We start from the raw sequence: 22,364 nt of genomic DNA on the forward strand, positions 1-22,364 counted from the left end.
CATATAATGCCTTACTTGGCAGTGTACATCAGGGATCCTCACACTTTTGAAGCAGAGGGCCAGTTCATGATCCCCTTGACTGTTCAAGGGTCGGACTATAGTTTGCACAAAAAAAAGGAAAAAAGAATTAATTCTACACACACTGCACATATCTTGTTAAAAATGAATTCTACACACACTGCACATATCTTATTTGTGGTGCAAAAGAAAAACCCATAAAATAGCAATAAATATCTAAAATGAAGAATAATTTTAACCCCCAGTGGGTTAAACTGTTGAGCTGCTAAACTTGTTGACCAAAAGATCACAGGTTCAAATCCAGGGAGCGACGTGAGCTTCTGCTTTCAGCCCCAGCTTCTGCCAACCTAACAGTTTGAAAACATGCAAATGTGAGTAGATCAATAGGTACCGCTCCGGTGGGAAGGTAACTGTGCTCCATGCAGTCATGCCGGTCACATGACCTTGAAGGTGTCTACAGACAACATCGGCTCTTCGGCTTAGAAATGGAGATGAGCACCAACCCCCAGAGTCGGACACGACGACTTAATATCAGGGGAAAACCTTTGCCTTTAAACGTACCTGTATTTCAATGGGAGAGTGGTGTTCCGTCTTCCAGGAGCTTGGTTTGCATTGCCCTTTAGTTGCTTGAAATAGCATCCCTTTACATTTCCCCCAGGGTTGCTACAGTCTTAGCAGCACCCTAATGGTCAAACATTAACAGAGGCTGGAAGCAAGCCTGCAAGACTTTTGCAGCTATTGGCTTAAAAAAGTATCTCCTTGGTCCAGAGACTGCCCTTTTTCCTGGGGGTAAGATCTCCATTTTGGAGAAGCTCTCCTGCCTTCTTCAGTATAGAAAAAGCCTCAGATGTGCTGGTGGCCAAGCTAGGCAGCTCGGACAGGCCATCGTGAGTACGGTTACCCTCTTGCCTTAGAAACTGGTGCTGTGCTCAGATAGGGGAAGACCTGCTCTTTCTAAAAGATAGCAGCTCAGCGCTGGGGCAGAGAATATTTCAGGATTTCTCTGCCATTGGGAGAGGCTCCATTACTTCATCCTCAAGCTAACCTTGGGCTTGGATAGGGGAAGACCTGCTCTTTCTAAAAGATAGCAGCTCAGGGTTAGGGTAAAAGATCCCAGGATTTTTCTACCCTTGGAGAAAGTTAACTCGGCAGCTGAAGGAAAAAAGAAAGAAAGAACATCTATATAATTTCACCAGTTGACCGTTTGTGTTTGTAACTTCATCAAGCTGTGCCAAGTCTGTCAAGGACTTTGAGAAATAAATGTTCTGTTTGATCTTCAAATCTGGACTGGCCTCAGTTGCTGGGAATTCTGAGCTTCTAAGTAAGGCACTCGCAGTTCACCCGGATAAAGAGAGAAGCACATCTTAGTTTTAACTTTGTATTGTCCGGGTGTGATGGCACAAGTGGATTTAGTTTTGGCTGATGAGAGAGTTTACTTGTCCGAACGTATCTCCCACTACGATCCACCTAGGGCCCTAAGATCATCTGAGGAGACCCTGCTCATTGTCCCCCCACTGTCACAATCGTGTTTGGCGGGGACAAGGGACAGGGCCTTTTCAGTGGTGCCCCCCCCCCCCGGGCTGTGGAACTCCCTCCCGAGTGAAATTAGATCTGACCCTCTTGACCTTCTGGAGAAAAATAAAGTCCTGGCTATAGGATCAGGCCTTTGGAGAATAGGCTGACCTACTGAGGTGTTGACTTATTTAGAACTGATGGACTGCCCTTGGATAATGATTTAAATCAGTGACCACTGACTATTTGTTGTCTGTTTTTATATTCATAGAATCATAGAATCAAAGAATTGGAAGAGACCTCATGGGCCATCCAGTCCAACCCCCTGCCAAGAAGCAGGAATATTGCATTCAAATCACCCCTCCATCCAGCCTCTGTTTAAAAGCTTCCAAAGAAGGAGCCTCCACCACACTCCAGGGCAGAGAGTTCCACTGCTGAACGGCTCTCAGTCAGGAAGTTCTTCCTCGTGTTCAGATGGAATCTCCTCTCTTGTAGTTTGAAGCCATTGTTCCGCATCCTGTCAGATGATATTAAGCAAAACACAAATCTTCTTATAGGACTGAAACACGGAGGCCACGTCTACACATTGGTGTAGATCAGTGGTTGCCAACCTGTGGTCCGCGGACCACCAGTGGTCCCCGAGAACTAAAATATGGTCCACGGCCTCACTGTTACTACACCATTGCAACAAGAGCAACTTGTCTCATGAAACCCTCTTATAGTGACAAGGCAGCAGGGATGTTGGGAGGGAAGAGGCAAAGAAGGAGCCTCCACCACACTCTGGGGCAGAGAGTTCCACTGCTGAACGGCCCTCACTGTCAGGAAGTTCTTCCTCATGTTTAGATGGAATCTTCTCTCTTGTAGTTTGAAGCCATTGTTCCGCGTCCTAGTCTCCAGGGAAGCAGAAAACAAGCTTGCTCCCTCCTCCCTGTGGCTTCCTCTCACTTGGCTATCATATCTCCTCTCAGCCTTCTCTTCTTCAGGCTAAACATGCCCAGCTCCTTAAGCTGCTCCTCATAGGGCTTGTTCTCCAGACCCTTGATCATTTTAGTCACCCTCCTCTGGACACATTCCATATTGTTTTTATATTGTTTATACTGTTTTATATTGTTATTATTACATTATTGTTAATTGGATATTTATATTTTGATGTGGGCGTCATGGGGTGCCACTTTGTCACCCCTGCGGAGGTTGAGAAAGGACGGGATAGAAAAGCCCTAAATCAATAATCAATCAAGTCGTTCAATTCAAGAAGTATTGCAGAAAGGTCATGCCACTGTCCACTTCCAAAAGGGTGAGTGTAGATGGGGCCTGGGAAGGAGGAGGAGGAGAAGCAGGAGTTTTCAAAGTTGGGAGAGTTTAACCTTTGGAGGAGGAGTTGGCGGCTTTGGAGACAAAAGCCTCGCGAGAAACAAAACAACTACGAGGCGAAGGCTGAGTGTCCAGCCGAGATATGTGTGTGTGTGTGTGTTGTGTTGACTAGGGAAAACTGGGCGGGAGGAGCAGCGAGGGGCTTGCAAGAGGAGGAGGAGGAGAAAGCAGAGGAGGAGGCGGAGCTGCCCCTCCGCCTCCCTCGCAAATCCTTCAGCAGCAGAAGCAGCCTCCGCCGCCGCCGCCGCCTGTGGAGCCGAGCTGGCCTTCCCGCTCTGCCTCATGTCCCTGCCGGTGGTGCTGCCGGGCTCCTGCTGCCCGGTGTCCCGGCTGTCGGCGCTGGCGCCCTCCTGCTCCGCGGAGGCTCCTCCGCGCGGGCCCCGCTCCGCCCGGCCCCTCAGGCCTGCCCGCCGCTGCGCCCCCGGGGCCCCCTCTTCCTCGGGGCTGCTGCTCCTCCCGGCGCGGCCCCTGCTCTCCCTGGGGCTCCTCCAGCTCATGCTGGGCGGCTGCATGGTGGCGCTCAGCTTCGGGGCGCTCTCGCTCAGCAGCTCCCCGCAAGTCAAGAACTCCTGCCCCTTCTGGGCCGGCGCCTCGGTGAGTGCACTGCCTGCGCCCCCACGCCTTGCCTGCGCCCCCCGGGCTCTCATTTACAGCGCCATCGCATCAGAACAAAGTCTGTGTGTATGTATATCTCCATATGCAGTCTAGATCAGGCATGGGCAAACTTCAGCCCTCCCTCCAGGTGTTTTGGACTTCAACTCCCACAATTCCTAACAGCCTACCGGCTGCATATGGAGATATACTCTCATAAAGATACATGCATACAGGGTGGGGCAGAAAGTCACAAAGAGGTTCCAATATTTCATAACTCCTTTGTTTTTCTTGTTTACTATAATAATAATAATAATAATAATAATAATAAGCCATAACTTTATTTACAGTGTATGCATAGGATCTATACACATACACACATACACAAGGTGGGCCAGAGAAGTCACAAAGCAGTTTCAATATTTCATAACTTTTTTTGTTGTTTACTATAAATAATAATAATAAGCTATAACTTTATATACAGTGTATGTATAGGACCTATATATACATATATTTATGCACACACACAAGTTAGGCCAAAGAAGTCACAAAGCGGTTTCAGTAGTTAATAACGCCTTTATTTGTTTTTTTTTGTTTACCATAACTTTGTATACAGTATATATATAGGATCTATACACACATATATTTATGCACACACACATAAACAAGGTGGGCCAAAGAAGTTACAAAGGGGTTTCGATAACTCCTTTTGTTTGTTGTTTTCATTTACTATAACTTTATATATATATATATATATATATATATATATATATACACACACACACTATATATATATATATATATATATATATATATATATATATATATATGTTGTGTATATAGGACCTACATACACATATACACACATATATAAGGTGGGCTAAAGAAGTCACAAAGAGGTTTCAATATTTCATAACTCATTTATTTGTTTTTTTTGTTTACTATAACTTCATATACAGTGTGCATATGACCTATATACATATACAAGGTGGACTAAAGTCACAAAGGGGTTTCAGTATTTAATAACTCTTTTATTTGTTTTTTGTTTTTGTTTACTATAACTTTATATACAGTGTATGCAAAGGACCTATATACATAAACACACACACACACACAAGGTGGACTAAAGAAGTCACAAGGTGGACTAAAGAAGTTTACTATAACTTTATATACAGTGCATGCATAGGACCTATACACATACACACATCTATACACACACACACACAAGGTGGACCAAAGAAGTCACAAAGAGATTTTAATACTTAATAGCTTTATTATTTGTTGTTTTTCAACAAGATAGGTTCTGTAGATTTGTTCTTAAGTTGAATTTGTATGTAAGTCAGAACTGGTATATTTTTAAACTGTAACTCCACACACACACACACACACATATATATATCCACATCTATCTATCTATCTGTCTATATCCATATCCATATTCTATTCTATTTGATTTGTCCTTAGGGCTTCACGCAGATCTTCCATTTGCCAGAATATACAATTTTGTGCTTTTCTTTTCTATTTCTGGCTAAATAGTGTAACTAATGGTTTGTCTCATCAACTACAAGGTTGGCTCAACGGCCACTTGTGGTCTCTTGTTATCCAGTTCATTAGTGTCCCTCAGTTTGGCTAGCATAGGGAAGGGTTAACAGCCTCGTGGTGTTTTGTTTTGTTTTGTTTTAAGCCCCTGTTCAGAAGATTTCACCTCTCTTTCTGTCCCTGTGATCATTGGATTTTTAAAAATGTAACTTGTTGTTGAAACAAGGATTGGTGATAAAACTTCAATGGAGACCCCTTTCCCCCATGATAACATTTCTGGAGTGAATCTCCTTTCCGAGGAGTAGATTTTTCTCATTTTTGTTATCTCACCCCCGTTCTTAACTATTAGTTGTTAGTAAGTCAGATGTTTGTAACTCAGGAATTGCCAGTAACTCCTATTTTTAAAATGTTATATGCAATATATGGTATATAGGAGATAAATTTGCACCACGTGTGAAAAATTAAATCTTGTCAGTAGTGTTTGGTATTGTAACATCATATTATAAAGTATACATAGAACTCCTGTATATATAGGATGTCCCAAAAAAGTCACAAAGGGGTTTTTGTATTTAATAACTCCTATTTGTTTTGTTTTTAATTTATGGTACCATAGCATCATATACACAGTATTGGAAATAGTAACCTTCTGCAATCCTCCTATACTAGTTATTTTATCATTCAGATTGCTTACTATATTGTATATGTGTGTATTGCAATATGTATATTGTTTGAAGTTGTGGGAGGGGCTGCAGATCATGTGATCAGATCTGGGACTATTCAGACTGAGACTCCATTTTAGAAGTCAGTGTTCGATCAGTATTGTATTGTTTAGTCAGTGTTGATTAATCATTAAGCATTAGACATAAGACAGAGAAAAAACTGCAACAGAATGCCTTAGAGAACTTGCTGTTTAAACTTTCAACTGATAAGCAATGTACCTGTATGCTGAATATATGAAATTTGTAAGTAAACCAACTATGTTACTTTTAACAAAGACTACTTATTTTCGTCTCTTGAGAACATGATGTAAAATCAAAGATATATTATTGGCACAGCGGATTAAACCGCTGAGCTGCTGAACTTACTGACTGAAAGGTTGGCAGTGCGAATTCAGGAGGCAGGGTAACTTAGAATCATAGAATCAAAGAGTTGGAAGAGACCTCATGGGCCATCCAGTCCAACCCCCTGCCAAGAAGCAGGAATATTGCATTCAAATCACCCCTGACAAATGGCCATCCAGCCTCTGCTTAAAAGCTTCCAAAGAAGGAGCCTCCACCACACTCCGGGGCAGAGAGTTCCACTGCTGAACGGCTCTCACAGTCAGGAAGTTCTTCCTAATGTTCAGATGGAATCTCCTCTCTTGTAGTTTGAAGCCATTGTTCCGCGTCCTAGTCTCCAAGGAAGCAGAAAACAAGCTTGCTCCCTCCTCCCTGTGGCTTCCTCTCACATATTTATACATGGCTATCATATCTCCTCTCAGCCTTCTCTTCTTCAGGCTAAACATGCCCAGTTCCCTGGCAGAAGTTAAGCCCAGCTTCTGCCAACCTAACAGTTTGAAAACATGCAAATGTGAGTAGATCAATTGGTAGTGCTCTGGCGGGAAGGTAACGGCGCTCCATACAGTCATGCTGGCCACATGACCTTGGAGATGTCTATAGAAAACACTAGCTTTTTTTCTTTTCAGATGCTCCAGTGTGATAATTTATGTAGCTGTATTCTGCAAGGCAGTTTTACTGGAACTGTTTAAAATCAATCTCATAAAATATAGCATTGAGGAAATACAGTCTGAGAGTGATGTGTTTCAGAGTTTTCTATTGATAGTCCAATTCATGGAACCATTTAACCATGTGGTCTCCTTCCGCTTTGTACCTCTGTGAGGTGTTGATAGGATATACGGTAGTTATGCTTTTGATAAATGTTGATTTCTGTTGATTTGCCATATTATATCAGCTCGGTTTAATACAGGCCCTCTCCCACTCCAGATTAATGTATCAGATTTGGTGGCTCCGTTCATTTCATGGACTTCTATTACAACAGAAAGAAGTATTGTTTGTGCAAGCCTTCCTTATAGTGTTGTTGAAGGCTTTCATGGCCGGAATCAGTGGGTTGCTGTGAGGTTTTCAGGCAGTGTGGCTATGTTCCAGAAGCGTTCTCTCCTGACGTTTCGCCCATATCTATGTCAGACATCCTCGGAGGTTGTGAAGTCTGAGGTCAGGTCAGACTTCACGACTTCTGAGGATGCCATCCATAGATGTGGGCAAAACATCAGGAGAGAATGCTTCTGGAACATGGCCATACAGCCTGGAAAACTCACAGCAACCCACTTCCTTATACTCTTTGCTAAGTTACCTTTCTCCTTATCCTAGACACAAACAAGAAAATATTTATTTTCATAGAATTTGCTTCTCATAGGTGATCAGATCGTCATTGTGTGTTCTTTCTCTTTGTGGTCTTGTGGGTTAAAAAACATGTTAATTGTCAGAATAATGGATATGCCCTTACAGTTCTAACCAATACAGTAGTTATTTCAGGAAAATTACACGTTGTATAATTTGTCCAGTACTTTCTAGAAGCAGTGATCAATTATAATTAAATTTTCTTTTATTACTATGAGGCTTTCTATTGAAGAGGCTATATATAGCAGGAATGCATCGAAGGGAACAAATCTTACTGAACTTTCAGGAAAAACAGATTCCTGCTTCTAGGAAATACTGACTGATCTAAATACACAGCATCAAGGTATAATATGCTGCCTTCCATAACTTATTGAACCACAGTTCCCTTCGTTCCTTATTACTGACTGTTGATTGAGTTGATGGAAGTTGCCCCCCAACAACATCTATAGGGCTGCTCATCCTCTTCCTTGATATCTCTGTGTTTATATACAGAAAACTAAGAATAAGGGATTCCATACCATTGGAACTACATGAAACTAATATTGATATGCTGGTGGCAGAAGTTTAGCTGCAGCTACTATTTCTTTTTATAAGGAGGCAATATTTTTAACAACCTTGCCAAACATCATTTTATGGCCATGCTATTTGTGGGAACTCACATAGGCCAACAAATTTAGATATGTTTGCTTTTGTGAAACTCTAGTAAGTAAAAGCATCTGTTCTGTACAAATAATAGAGATGACAAGGAATAGTAAAAGTCATGTGATCTTTCAAACAGATGACTGACGCTGTCAATAATCTGACAGGTTCTGCTCGTGTATGAACAAGTCAGGGCACATGAGGATACAGTTTTTTCTAATTAGCTACTAACAGAGTATGCCATCTTTAGTAGATTAAACAATCTATGTCATCTTCTGTAAATTACATTTTAAATGTTTTCTTTTAAGAAGTAAAGTTAGGCCCCATCTACACTGCTATATGAAATCCAGATTATCTGCTTTGAACTTGATTATATGGCAGTGTAGCTTCTTATAATCCGGTTCAAACCAGATAAACTGGATTATATGCCAGTGTAGATCCAAACTCAGTTAAAATGATTGTGCTATTTATTTATTTATTTATCGTGTCAAAAGCAAATTGAGAATACAGTTATAACATATAAAAAACTACAAAGTTTAAAACTTGGCATGATGTTAAATTTCCTTTGATCAGAAACTGGCCACTTGCAGTGCCTCTGGTGTCACTGTAAGGAGTTCCTCATTGTCATGTGGCAGGGCCCAGACTGCATTGTAGTAAGTGGTCGGTGGTTTGCTCTTCTCCACACTCGCATGTTGTGGACTCCGCTTTGAAGCCCCGTTTCTTAAGTTTGACTCTGCATCTCGTGGTGCCAGAGCGCAGTCTGTTCAGCACCTTCCAAGTCGCCTATTCTGTGTGCCCAGGAGGCAGTCTCTCATTTGGTATCAGCCATGGCTTGAGATTCTGGTTTTTAATCTGCCACTTTTGGACTCTTGCTTGCTGAAGTGTTCCTGTGACTATCTCTGTAGATCTTAGGAAGCTATTTCTTGATTTAAGGTGTTGGCATGCTGGCTGATATCCAAACAGGGGATGGGCTGTAGATGTCAATGCCTTGGTCCTTTCATTACATGCTACTACTTCACAAGTGGCTAAACAGTATAATTTCTCCAGTGACGTAGGGCGTAGACATCCTTTGATAATGTAGCATGTCTCATTAAGAGCCACTCTTTTAATGTGGTGAGATGTATTGCACACTGAGCATGCGTATTAAGCAGCAGAGTAGCATAGCGCAAGGGCAGATGTCTTCACTGTATCTGGTTGTGATCCCCAGGTTGTGCCAGCCAGCTTTCGTATGATATTGTTTCTAATGTCCACTTGTTGCTTGCTATTCAGGCAGTGCTTCTTGTAGGTCAGAGAATGGTCCATGGTAACTCCCAGGTATGTGGGTGTGCTGCAGTGCTCCAGTGGGATACCTTCCCAGGTAATCCTCAAGATGCTTGTCTGTTCTTAAGATGAAAAGCACATGCCTGCATTTTAGGTAGATTAGGAATCAGTTGGTTTTCCCTGTAATTATTGTGGTTATAAATTATCACAATGCTGTGTATTGTGGGAATACATGATTGCAGTTGTCAAGGCGTAATCCAGAGGTGTGCATCCATAACTGATTTGTATTCACTATTTCTATGTATTCATGATTGTGATAATCATGTAAAGAATATGTAGGGATTGTAAAACTATTCCAATCCTGGTTCACTAAACAGCAGCCGCTGTGGTGAGTGTCTGTTCTGTGGATGAGGATGCAGCAGACTGGCGTTTCCACTTACCTCCTGCTAGTGATCTTTGCTGTGGCAATCAGAAACAGGATCACTTATCACAATTCCTTCTTGTACCAGAGATCACTGGTTAGTGAGGGGATGGAAAAGTGAGACTGCTGTGTCCCAGTAGACAAGAAAACTCTCGCAATGGCTGCTGCTTAGTAAGGCCATGCTTACTGGGATAAATTACTCACTGTATATACTTGTGTATAAGTTGACTTGGAATTCGATTCAAAACACTGCTGGGGAAAGTCGAAGGTAAAAGGAAGAGGGGCCGACCAAGGGCAAGATGGATGGATGGCATCCTCGAAGTGACTGGACTGACCTTGAAGGAGCTTGGGGTGGTGACGGCCGACAGGGAGCTCTGGCGTGAGCTGGTCCATGAGGTCACGAAGAGTCGCAGACGACTGAACGAATGAACAACAACATAAGTTGACCTCATGTATTAGTTGGGGGCAGGTTTTTGGGGTGAAATTATGGGTTTTGATATGCTGCATGAGTAAGTTGAAGGTCATTCCATAGAGAAGAGCAAACCACAGACCACCTATTACAATGCAACCTGAGCCCTGCCACTTGCACAATGGAGGACCTTCTTATAGCAACACCAGAGGCACTCCAAGTGGCCAGCTACTGGTCAAAGGACATTTAATAGAAAGCCAAATTTGCAAGCTTAGTTTTCTTTTTATAAATACAATACAACTGTTTGGTTCACTCCTGACATGATAAATAACAAAAATTCCATAGAGAAGGGAAAGGGCCAGCTGCGCATCAGAAGGCCAGTTGTCCCTGACCACCACTGCCATTTTCCCACCCAGACATTCAAAAAGACCACAAAGCTCTTGCCTTTTGATGCTGTATATTCAGAGAAGGAAATTGTTTCTGTTTGAGAAGAATTATAGTATGTTTGACCTCTCTAAAGAATGTAATTCTACAGAGGTTTTTCATACAGTCACCTACACATTTTGAATTTTAAGTTAGACATTAAATTAGAGATTAGATACAATTTGATTTTTTATCATTTGTGATATTACCATTGCTTATGACTGTGAAAAATTTTGGCTCGTTTAGACATGTATCAATTTTTTGAAGTTCTGTTAATTTTCTTATTAAAATATCCTATTATACATTCATATTAAGATTATTATCGATTTAATTTAAAATATATTAATATGAATAGCAACAGTAAATGTGAAGGACGTTTGCCTTCAGAAATCATTCAGAATTCAAGTGGAAACTGTTCAAGTGATAACAAAACCCTTATTTCTAGCATTGTCCAACCTCAAGCTGAACAGCCTAGAAACTTGTGTATGTTGAGACAGGTTTTTAGGAACTTAAATTATACTATATGAAATATGTCTAGATCAGTGTTGTAAATACCAGCCTACCCCTCTGCTCCGCCTTTTGATCTGTAGATTATTGGATCACAACTCCCATAATCTCCAATCTTCTAAGCAGTTATGCTGAGTGAGTAACATGACAGCTGTACTCTAGTATGTTTGGAAGGTACCATATTAAAAAGGCAGATGTACCCTGTCTTGGATATATAAACAAAAGGAAAATGGGTGGATGGTGAGAGATATAGAAACAAAAGGAGAGTGGGTGGAGAGATACAGACATGTTTTGTCTCAGCAATAAGATTTCATGGCAGGGAAGGAGGGGCGAGGCCCATTCGTAACTAGGAATCGTATGTAAGTCAGATGTTCAGAACTCGGGAGCAACCTGTATTTGCTCTGTATCGTCCTATGCATAAAACTCTTCTATAGATGAGAACCTCTGTTAAAAGCCAGCTTGGGGTGGTGGTTTAAGCCTTGGATTACAACACTGGAGACCAGGGTTTGACTCCCCATTCTGCCATAAAACCCACTAGGTGACCTTCGTAAAATCACACTCAGGACACTTCCAGACAGCATAAAAATGTGGGTTTTAATTGGGGGACAAAAAAACCCAGGATCTGAGAACATGTCTCCACACAGAACTGTGGCTCCCATGGTTTCTTCCCCTGCCATCCCCGCAGGCTTCCTCTGTATCAAACCAAGATAGAGGGCGGATGGGAAATATCTGGCGGAAGGATTTTTTAAAAGAAAAATCACTCTGTTATGTGCTGGACCGTATATGCGTACATGCAAATATCTTAATATAAATACAAGCAGAATTGCATAAACGCATATGAGGTTCAACACATAATGGAGATAATTTAAAACTTTTGCCGGATTTCTCTTTTCCACCAATTGTTTATTCAAGCTCTGATTAATATTATAAAATTTAATTGCTCTCCATACATGCTTAAATTAGCTGTTTTATCCATTTCACAGCCCAATCAGCTGTTCTGGGCTTTTAAAAAGTGGACATGTGCTGGAACAGTCTCTACAGGGGGGAGGGAAGGAAATTATGTGTTTTTTGGTTTTTTTTTTTTTTTTTTTTGCAATTACAGGGATATACAGTGATGTGAATATATGCATTTTCTGTCCAGAATTGGGACAAAAGGCAACCCTTTTACCCTGTGTTTTGCATCCGTTGCAGTGCATCAGCACAGATTTACTGCTAGCATCATGCGGACACCCCTTTTTATACTCGGGAAATCCCGTGTTTTAGGTTCTGTGTAGATGTGCCTGCCAACTCAGAGGAAGGTAACAACAAACCTCAACTAATCTTGTCAAGAAAACCCTGCAATAGATTTGTACAGATGGATCAGGGCATGGATGCATTTCTTTATTTCATACCAACGTTAACCACAGTTGCAATCTGAACCCCCACATTTTGTTTCAGAAATGTGGTTGTTTTCCATAGGTTTTTTTTCTAATTCTGGAAATTTTTAAATAACAAAAGTTGTGGCATATTCAAATTATATTTTAAAATATAAAATCAGAGGTGTGTTTAAATACTCTTGATATTAATGAATAGTTGTCTCATTGACTTCAGTGGAATCCAAAAAAGTGATTTCAGAGGTATTTGAACATGTCTTTTCAGAGTTTTAAGGTGAAATTAGAATATATAAACATTGGTAAGATTTCTAATACCCAGTAAACCCAATAACATCAACAAGAAACAAAAAATCTGAAAGGAAGAGTAAACATATTAAATGTAAAATATGCTTTGATGTCATTTTATTTTATTTTTATTTTGCAGGTCATTTTATCAGGAATTATAGGATTAACAACATGGAAGAGACCAATGATTCTTTTGGTAAGTGTCAGTTAATATGATAGTTTTCATTAAAATGTAACATTGCAACAAGTCGTATGATTATTATTGATTTCATAGCAGAATGGTTGAAAGAGAAGCAAGGTTATCATTTTTGAGGATGAATAGTCTACATTTTGAAGGCGTAAAGTCATATTACTGATGATAGTACTGAGACTACAATATTTCATTGATTGTGAAATGCCATCAGTTCTAAGAAGCAGGCCTATTTTTGCTGTCCAATTTTGAGGAAGGTGTTATTTTCAAATGTAGGATGCATTCTTTTTATTTGAGCCTTGGTTTTTTTAAAAAAAGTTTTTTAATTGTCACCCCTTCTTGTTTGTCTCTCTGCCCAGCTGTCCTGGGCAGCTCCTGGCAAGTCTCCCTGCCCCTGCGCCCACTGCTGCCTTCACCTCTAAATTCCCACATCTCTTATGCCGTTGCAGCCAGTTGGGTGCGTGGGGCTTCTTCACTCCAGGCTGCTGCTGACCTAGTTGCTGCTGTCTCCCAAATGTTGTTGGGTTTGCCTTAAAGAGAAAGGGGGGATACGGGGAGGGTGGCATTTGGCTCCCATGGGACTGATTTTGATCTACACCAGTGGTTCCCAATCATTTTTTGACCAGGGACCACTTTGACCAGGGATCACTCTCCAACATTAGTATCGAAAGTGTTACAAATCAGTTTTTGGTCAACTTTAGATTCGGTTTGGTTATTTTGGGTGCTGATTCATAAAATTGCATTGGATAGATCACATCAGCTCTAGTTTCTGATACAGAACATATGCCATCCCGTAGTCGCCATCTGCTCACCCACAGAAAACTATATTTAACCATCTAAAGCTGATGTGGTCTATGCAATGCAATTTTATGAATCGGCACCCCAAATAACCCCAGGAACAGACATAAAAATGAAGATACAAAGGCACTCCCGCTTCTAGGTACTACATGAAACAGCTCTGCTCAGAGGAAGGAAGGAAGGAAGGAAGAGAAGAAGCAATAATCAGGAGGCTTGTTGCCTCACCTTTTGTGGGTAGTCAGCCTCTTCCCTCCCAACATCCCTGCTGCCTTGGCACTATAAGAGGGTTTCATGAGACCAGTTGTTCTTGTTGCAGTGGTGTAGTAACGGTTAGGCCGTGGACCATATTTTAGTTCTCGGAGACCACTGGTGGTCCGCGGACCACAGGTTGGCAACCACTGATCTACACCAATGTGTAGACATGGTCTCAGTGTTTTAGTCCCATAAGAAGTTTTGGGTTTTGCTTAATATCATCTGATACGTTTCCTTATTATTGCTTCTTGTAATACTTTCTTGTGTGTCTGTAACACCTTTTCATTTCATTTTTTCTAAACAATGATTGAAATTCTGTATCTCAATCATAATAATGGTTTAAATTCTTTTGTCCTACACCTATTTCAACATGTAGGACAAAAACTGTACTGTTGCTGCAGCAGCAGTAGCAACAACAACAGAATATTAATAAAAGATAGAAAACCCACGCTTACGCTGATGAATAATAATGTATGCCAAGAAAAAACTTAATGTATTCTTCATTCTCTGCTTTGATTTAACCCGTTTTTACCTCACAACTCTTGGAGCAACTTCATCACATTGAAGCTAAAAGTAATGAACTAAAGATTTACAAATGTGAAAATAGTGAGAAAATACTGTGCAGAGTTATATATTTATTTATAGTACCTAATTTCTGCTGGAACAAACATGGTCTGTGCATACTTGTGTAGGTGGAAAATGTAGTAACTGTTGCTGAAACAATAATAACTAGAGAATAAAAACTAGTGCTTGAGGACATGTTTTTTAAAAAATTGTAAAAGTAATGATTTATGAATGGGCGTGTCTTGTTTCCCATTTCCATAACACTTCCATATTATTTTAGGAAGTTAGTGGCTGGAAATTAAAAAAATTCAAAACATGGGTTTGGATACAGATATAAGTGGAAGGTGCTTATTTCAACTTCCTTCAGTTTCTGTTTCCACAGTAGTTCTTCATCCACTGTAGTCTGTCACGTCCTGTTGCAAAGGATACTCCTTTTTAAACTGTGGGTCTCAACTGGGTCCCATTAGCTCAATGTTGGGGTCCCAAAATTGCAACAATAAAAGATTTCTGAACATCACCTAGTGGCTGTTCTAGATATTTACAGAAATCTGTTGTGCAGGATTACAGTGGTCTCTGCAGAAGATGCTTTAGCTGTACTTCATAAAAAGGAAAATCAGCCTGTTTAGCAGAAAATGTTTAACTTAATGACTTTTGTATACCTATATATTTGGGGTCACATTAACATTTCTCATTTTAGTTCCTATCCAGGAAGATCAAGTTGGCCTCCTTCATTGGGAGCTTGAGAAACATAACAGAGAAATGCAAAAAAGTGCAGACTCGTTCACTCTATAGGTTGGGGGGTTTAGGTACAGGTAAGGAGTTAAATTCAGCAAACCTCAATATTTTGAGGTCTTTTTGGAGGCATTTGGAAAAAGCTGACGGCTATGAAGGGTCTCGTGGGGGGGCTGGGGGTGAAAAAAGGGGCTAGAGTATTATGCAGTCCACAAACCGCCCTCTAAACATGTCTTGTATTATTGAGAGATAATAATTCTGCATGGTAGCCATTCAAATCAAACATTTGCATTTATTCTCAGAAGCTTTGGAGGTTATCCTGTACATGGATAACAAATAACAAGGAACAACTATGAATAAAAATTTGACTAAGCATTGCTAGATTTGCCCCAGATTTCAAATATCTCTGAAATACTTACAGCCAAGACAATAGGTGTATCTTCAGCCATGATACACTTATCTATTCAAACATCACTGTGGAGTGTTCTGCACAGGTATTTCAGGCAGTCCCCAGGTTATGAAAAAGATAGGTTCTGTAGGTTTCTTCTTAAGTTGAATTTGTATGTAAGTTGGAACAGGTCCATTTTTAAGTATAACTCCGGCCAAAAATGTTTGTTTTAGTCTTGGATTGCGTAGGGAAAGGTTAACACCCCTGTAATGTTTGTTTTGTTGTCTCTGTCCATATTCAGATGATTTCACCTCACTTTCTGTCTCTGTGACAGCTGGAAATTTTGGGTTATTGCAAAAACAAAGATTAGTGATAAAGCTTCCATGGACATACATTTTCCCCCATTATAGCTCTTTCAGGAATGAATTTTCCTTGCTGTGTGTAGATTTCCTCTCTCACTTCTGTTGTCTCACCCCTTTTCTTAACTATAAGCTGTATGTAAATTGGATGCCTGTATAATCCAGTTTGGAAATGGTTTAAAACAAATTGGTTTAGCTGTATAGCACCTTCACAAACACCCCAAGAACTGGTTTGAGACTGAGATAGTGGCTGATTGCGAACCAGGAACCACAGTGTGTCCACACTAGACAGCTGCCAGAAAATGCAGCCCCCCTTAAGCAGTCTGCTGAAATGCATAAATACATGTATCCATGTCCATTTGGGATCACCCTGGTTTTGAGCCCTACATGTGATTGGATGCAGTGCATTTTCTGGCTTGTTCCAAAATTTTTGGTGAGTTTTGTAAATGTGCTGTTTCTGGCTTGATCCATACTATACTGTGCATTGAGGGTGTATGTTTTGTGGACACCTCACCCTCCATCCAGCTTTGAACTGGATTGTAGTGTCTGTGTAGAACCACCCTGTGTAATGTCCTTATTGAAATTCTAGAGAGGACAAATGCATGTTGCATCAACAGTGTATCTTATTCTATTTTTGGTAGTACAGGAGGAAGTAGACTGTAATTTGAATCTTTGAAATGTGTCTTCGCCCTTCCTGGAATGTTAAATTATTTTGTGTACCTTTAGAGCATTTGCACTGTCAAGTAATTGGTTGGCTTTGCATTTGTATTCTATATATTTGAGAGAGAAAAGTGCACCATTAGAAGATCAAAATGCCAAAAAAGAATACCCCCCACTAACACTACTTCTCAAAATTGGGTGTCATATTCATTTTTTGTTTTTGGAAATTATTATTATTATTATTATTACTGTTATTATTATTATTATTGGTTTCACTATCTACTGGGTTTTAACTATCCAGAAATCTAAGAATCAGTGAAATGTTGTTGCTGCTGCTGCTGTTTTATTTACTTTTATTCAGCCTTCTCCCCATCCCTGAGACTCAAGACAATAAATCAAAACAAAAACCAACACAGCTAAAAATGTACATGTGAAAATAAAAAATACTGATACTAACAGTAGAATCAAAAGCAATTTATATTGGTTCCATTTAGTAATTAAAGGTTAGGATGTTTTGACAAAAAACAAAGTCCTTACAATGTTTTTTCTTCTTCTAGGTTAACTTGTTCGTTCTGCTTTCTGTTATCTGTGTTCTCTTGAACCTGGCAGGATTTATTCTCGGATGCCAAGGTGCTCAATTTGTGTCCAGTGTACCTCGATGTGATCTGGTGAGGAATCATTTTACCTGATTATGTCTGAAATATATTAGATAGTAGCATTTCTAATAAAAAGTTTTACTGTGCATTTCTAATACAAAGTTTTTCTGTGTTAGTAAAACACAGTAAAAAAAATTCTTACAAAACAAAATACAGTATATCACAACTAGAATGAGAAACACAACTTTGTCTTATATCTTAATATGTTCTTTATTTTCCTTTTTTTGACCCATTCAGGGTCACAGAAAAAATTGTAACCATATCAAAAGATAAATAGATTTATCAGTTGACCTCTGTACCTCTTTATTAAATCCTGTGTCTGATCTCACATTTCCATCAGCCCTTGGCTTACCTGCTTAGTTCTTATCCCCAAGTAAAATTTAATCTTGGAGTGGAACTACACATTTTATGAAACATTAAGCACCATCAAAATGGCACATACAACAGCAACAACAACAACCTTGTACCCCACCTCCATCTCCCCGAAGGGACTCGGGGTGGCTTACATATGGCACAAAGTGCCTATGACAAAACATAAAATAAACACACAGCACAATACAATAAAGTAAAAACTTTAGAATATAAAAACAACAATTTAAAACTCAGAACAACGTCCAATAACCTCTGGTGACAACTACCATAAGAAATGGCCAAACTGTAAACAAGGCAAGAGAAAGGGATAATGTCAATTGTAGCTAAGGAACAGGGCATGGGATAAAAGTGCAGCGCTGTGTCATTGATTTTAGACCATTGTAGCTAGATGTTCTCAAAGGCGTGTTTAAACATCCAAGTCTTCAGATCCCTACAGAAGGAGGACAGTATGGGGGCCTGTCTAATCTCCTTGGGGAGGGCATTCCGAAACAGAGAGTCCACTCCCAAGAAGGCCCTCTCCCTCATCCCCACTAACTGGACCTAATAATCAACTTTTGGGATTTGGCTAATGGAACAGAGCCTCATTCTTTGTCTTGAATTTTATATTCCAGTAGCTTGCTAAAGCTGGAAAGATACATTGGGCAAGTTAAGAGTTTGAGCAGTTTCCTCAAAAAAGGATAAGTAAAGATTCACAATCCTGGCTTGGAGGGTTCTTACAAATCATAGTAAGTCGAGTCAAATTTTTGCCACTCTAAACTATTATACCCTAGGAAGTACTTCGTGAAGTTCTGGTTGAAAGGAAAGCAAGGTGCACCCGAACAGAGCACACATTCATTGTCCTAAATACCACAGATATGAAGAGCAGCAGAATTTAGCCATTAATGTTTCTTGAGGCAAGGATTCATCCTCTTTGCTTTTGTTCATGCAACTTTGTGAATTGTCCTCTATATTGATGGGATTGTTTGTGTGTGAGATGAAAGGCACAAATATATACATGCACAAATACATTGACTATGAAGCTGTAACATGAAATATTCCTTGGGTTAATTAAGAAACCAGCTATTCTTCTAATATTTAAGACATCTTTGAAGAAAGGGTAGGATAAAATATTTTAATACATCATACAACTGAATTCTCCCTTGGGTTTATGCATAACTCTTGTTTGATTTTTTAAAACGAGACTCAAAGCAGTCCACATGTAGCTCCAGGAGACACTTTGTTTACCCTAGGCCCATCCAGACAGGTTCCATATCCTGTGCCCTCTCATACTTTTACTGGAGGTGTCCAAACAACACCTCCAGTAAAAAAAGGATTAATTTAAGACAAAGCAGGAAAACTCTGCTTTATCTTGAATTAATTTGATATCCTATTAGACATACACCTTTGTGAAAGGCATGGGTCTAATGGGCTGTGGGCCCTGTGGGGACATGCCCAAGGGGAACCTGGGAACCTGTTCATACACCCATATTACATTTTTTGGGCTCTTGGAGCTCAGAGACGCGAGATGGCACCCATCCCCTTCCCAAAACCGCCAAAAAATCTTTTAAAATAAAAGGAAATCTTACTGGGAGCCATTAGGCCTCGGTTCAAACCTGATGGAACATACCAGTGATGTGCGAGAAGACGGGGGGGGGGGTAGTCACTCCTGGCTCCCTGTCTCTTAGCGCTACATTGATACTTTCTAAAAAGCATGCCAAAAGACATCATGGCGGCCTGGTAAGTTCTTAAACATTTTAATGGGTTTAGGTTGGGGTGACTGGATACCATCCCAATAGTTACCGGGATGGTAAGTAGGCACCCCATTGGGAAAGCACGGATTTTTAATGGGACATGTGGACTTTAACCCATGCTGAAGCAGGTTTTTAAAACCTTTTTCAGCGTGGATTAAAGTGCTCCTGTGACCCCTGAAGCACAAAGTTTCAAAATTTTAATTTCTAATCATACTACATAGGCATCTCCATTAAGTAAAGTACTCAATGGTAGATGTTCAATAAGAAGGGTTAAAGGAAATTTGGAAGACTTTAAAGGCTTGAAAGAGTTTTTCAAATCACATTTTCATCAAAACCCTGAAGAACAAAATACAGCATCCTCAGGAGCTTCCATCTGATCAGGGATAGTTTTTAATATGACAAATTTTAAAAACGGAGTTATGGGCAAATAAGTAAAATGTGTCATGTAAAATAGGTGATACTTGTTCAGCATACTAGTTACTCATGTAATTCATTAAGCGTTCTTTGTAAATTGTTTTATTGATTGTAATTTTTGGATTCCTTCTAAGAATGCACCATGATATCTTTGGTTGTACATTATAAAATTTACTTTCAAATGACTAATTCATAATTCTCCTTACCTTCCTCAATATTAAAGGTAGATGTGGGTGAAAATAAATTTTGTTTCTGTTGTGAAGAATTTCTGCCAGCAAGATGCACTGAGAAAGAAAACGCACTGAGGTTGTATCCAGTGCAGTCATGCAGTGCAGTTCACCTTCTCCTCAAGGTGAGGTCATCACCTAATGTTGACTGCACAGACAATGAATAATCTGCAATGAATATTTATCCTGGTATTCTATAGTTGCTTTCTAAAAAGTAATACTGCCTGCTTTCAGACGTGCTTTCCCCTGCTATCCTCTCCCGCTTTTAGCATTTCATTGTTATGTCCAATTCAGAGTCTGAATGGCTTAGGGCAGGGGCCAGATCATTTTAATCGGGGGCTACATCACCCTTATAGTTGCCTTTAAAGGGCCATTGAATCCATGGACAGAGAGTCTGTGGATAAAGGGCATCAGCTATATTTTTATAGTGCTAGTTACTTTTTGCCCAGTTTAGGTCCCCATATGTTATTTAATGACAACTGCTTTTTATAATCCAGTATGTGGATTGGGGATGACTGGAAATGTAGCCCAGTAGCCCTTTTGGTTGCTTGTTCAAGAAGACGTCACCCAACTGCCTGAGCTGTGAGTGGAATTGACTGAGACGTGTTGCAACATGTGTGGCAGGAGCTAGACTACCATTTAGATGTGTGCTGCATGACTAGTGGCAGCCCTATTGAACATATCTTAGATCGTGAAAAAAACTTAGAAGACTTCCCCTTCACATTGCTGTTGGTTTCATATGTGTGCTTTCACGAAAATGTTTATCATGAATTTTTGGAATGGGGGCATTTTTTGTAATAACCCTGTATTATATCATGTCATTGTTAGCTGTCCTTGAGTCCTTACGGGGAGAAAAGTGGGATAAAAATAAAGTAAGTAATTAGAAGAATCTTCCCATCAACGATGTAGATGAGTCCCGAGAGAAGGCCTATGAAATGGTAGTATTTCTACACACAGGCTTTTCTTTCAAAGTAGAAATTAGCCATGAGGAAGATACTGATACCTTCGCTCATCCAATGTTCTGTATTATCCAATGCAGTTTGCCTCCCGCCCAGATCCACATCCATTTACGAATTTAGCACCATGTTTTTGTGCTAAATTCGTAAATACAGTAATTACTACATAACGTTACTGTGTATTGATCTGTTTTTTCTGTCTATTTGTTGTAAAACATGATGTTTTGGTGCTTAATTTGTAAAATCATAACGTAATTTGACGTTAAATAGGCTTTTCCTTAATCCCTCCTTATTATCCAACATTTTCGCTTATCCAACATTCTGCTGGCCCATTTATGTTGGATAAGCGAGACTCTATGAACAATTTGCCTTGCAGTTCTAACACTGCAGATTACCTTTTGTAGGAAGGTTTGCACAGGAATCTTAAGAAATGTCATCCTGTTGATTAGTCCCAACTTCAGTGTAGCCATTGAATGAAATCTTAAATGGTTAGTCAACACAAAGGTGCATTTTATTGATTCCCCGGGTCTGCTGTAGTCAGGTCTAGCAACAGGATTCAAGTTAAAGAGTATAACCCACAGTAGTCAAAATACAACCATTTTCCATTCTTGGAGTCTACTGTATAGGGTTTGCATGCTTGATAGAAAATGTCCAGTTTTCAAAATATGTTATATTTGCTTATTCTTTTATATGTTTGACTTTTGTAATCCCTTTCTTGTCTTGCAGAAAGTTCTATTTGCTCTTTGTGCTCTGAATGCCTTGACCACAACTGTGTGTTTAGTGGCTGCAGCTCTTCGTTACCTGCAGATATTTGCAACAAGAAGATCCGGCACAGTAAGTGAGTTCAAGGCACATTTTAGTATATAAAAAGCAGAGATGCTTTAAATGCAGAGGTCTTAATTTTTTTTTAAGCAGGCATTTTTTTTTCTTGTTAGGAAGAACCCCAGGTTTGTGCAGAGGAAGTTGAAGAACAAGCCCATATTTCTGATCCAGAAGATTTTGTACCACCTGTTCCTCCTCCATCTTATTTTGCTACATTCTACTCTTGCACACCTAGGATGAATCGCAGGTAAAGTGTCCAGATTGAAATTGCTCTGAATATTATGGGACGATGTATGGATAACTGATTTAATAGCAACACTTTTATCCATTATACGAGGGATATCCAGAAAATAAGGTTACAAGTTTTAAAAAAAATGCAAAGAATGAATATATTTTAATAAAACTTACATGGCTTATAGCATAGGTATTACATTATTTTTCCACATAATCACCATTCAGGTCAATACATTTTGTCATCCGTGCAATGAGTTTTTTATGCC

The 22,364-nt window shown here is 39.9% G+C and overlaps 1 protein-coding gene across 1 annotated transcript in view; it reads left to right on the forward strand.

Annotated features, from left to right (window-relative positions):
• Positions 1-3,015: 3,015 nt before the first annotated feature.
• Positions 3,016-22,364, forward strand: part of ENTREP1 (endosomal transmembrane epsin interactor 1) — a 38,583-nt gene continuing 19,234 nt past the window's right edge. The window contains exons 1-6 of the mRNA XM_060762229.2: positions 3,016-3,495; positions 12,884-12,940; positions 17,245-17,355; positions 20,083-20,211; positions 21,769-21,876; positions 21,978-22,111. Of these exons, the coding sequence (XP_060618212.2) occupies positions 3,184-3,495; positions 12,884-12,940; positions 17,245-17,355; positions 20,083-20,211; positions 21,769-21,876; positions 21,978-22,111 (851 nt within the window). The 5' untranslated portion in view covers positions 3,016-3,183. The remainder of the gene's footprint in view (positions 3,496-12,883; positions 12,941-17,244; positions 17,356-20,082; positions 20,212-21,768; positions 21,877-21,977; positions 22,112-22,364) is intronic.

The sequence above is a fragment of the Anolis sagrei genome, chromosome 2, assembly GCF_037176765.1.
Source record: "Anolis sagrei isolate rAnoSag1 chromosome 2, rAnoSag1.mat, whole genome shotgun sequence".
Classification (NCBI taxonomy): Eukaryota; Metazoa; Chordata; class Lepidosauria; order Squamata; family Dactyloidae; genus Anolis; species Anolis sagrei.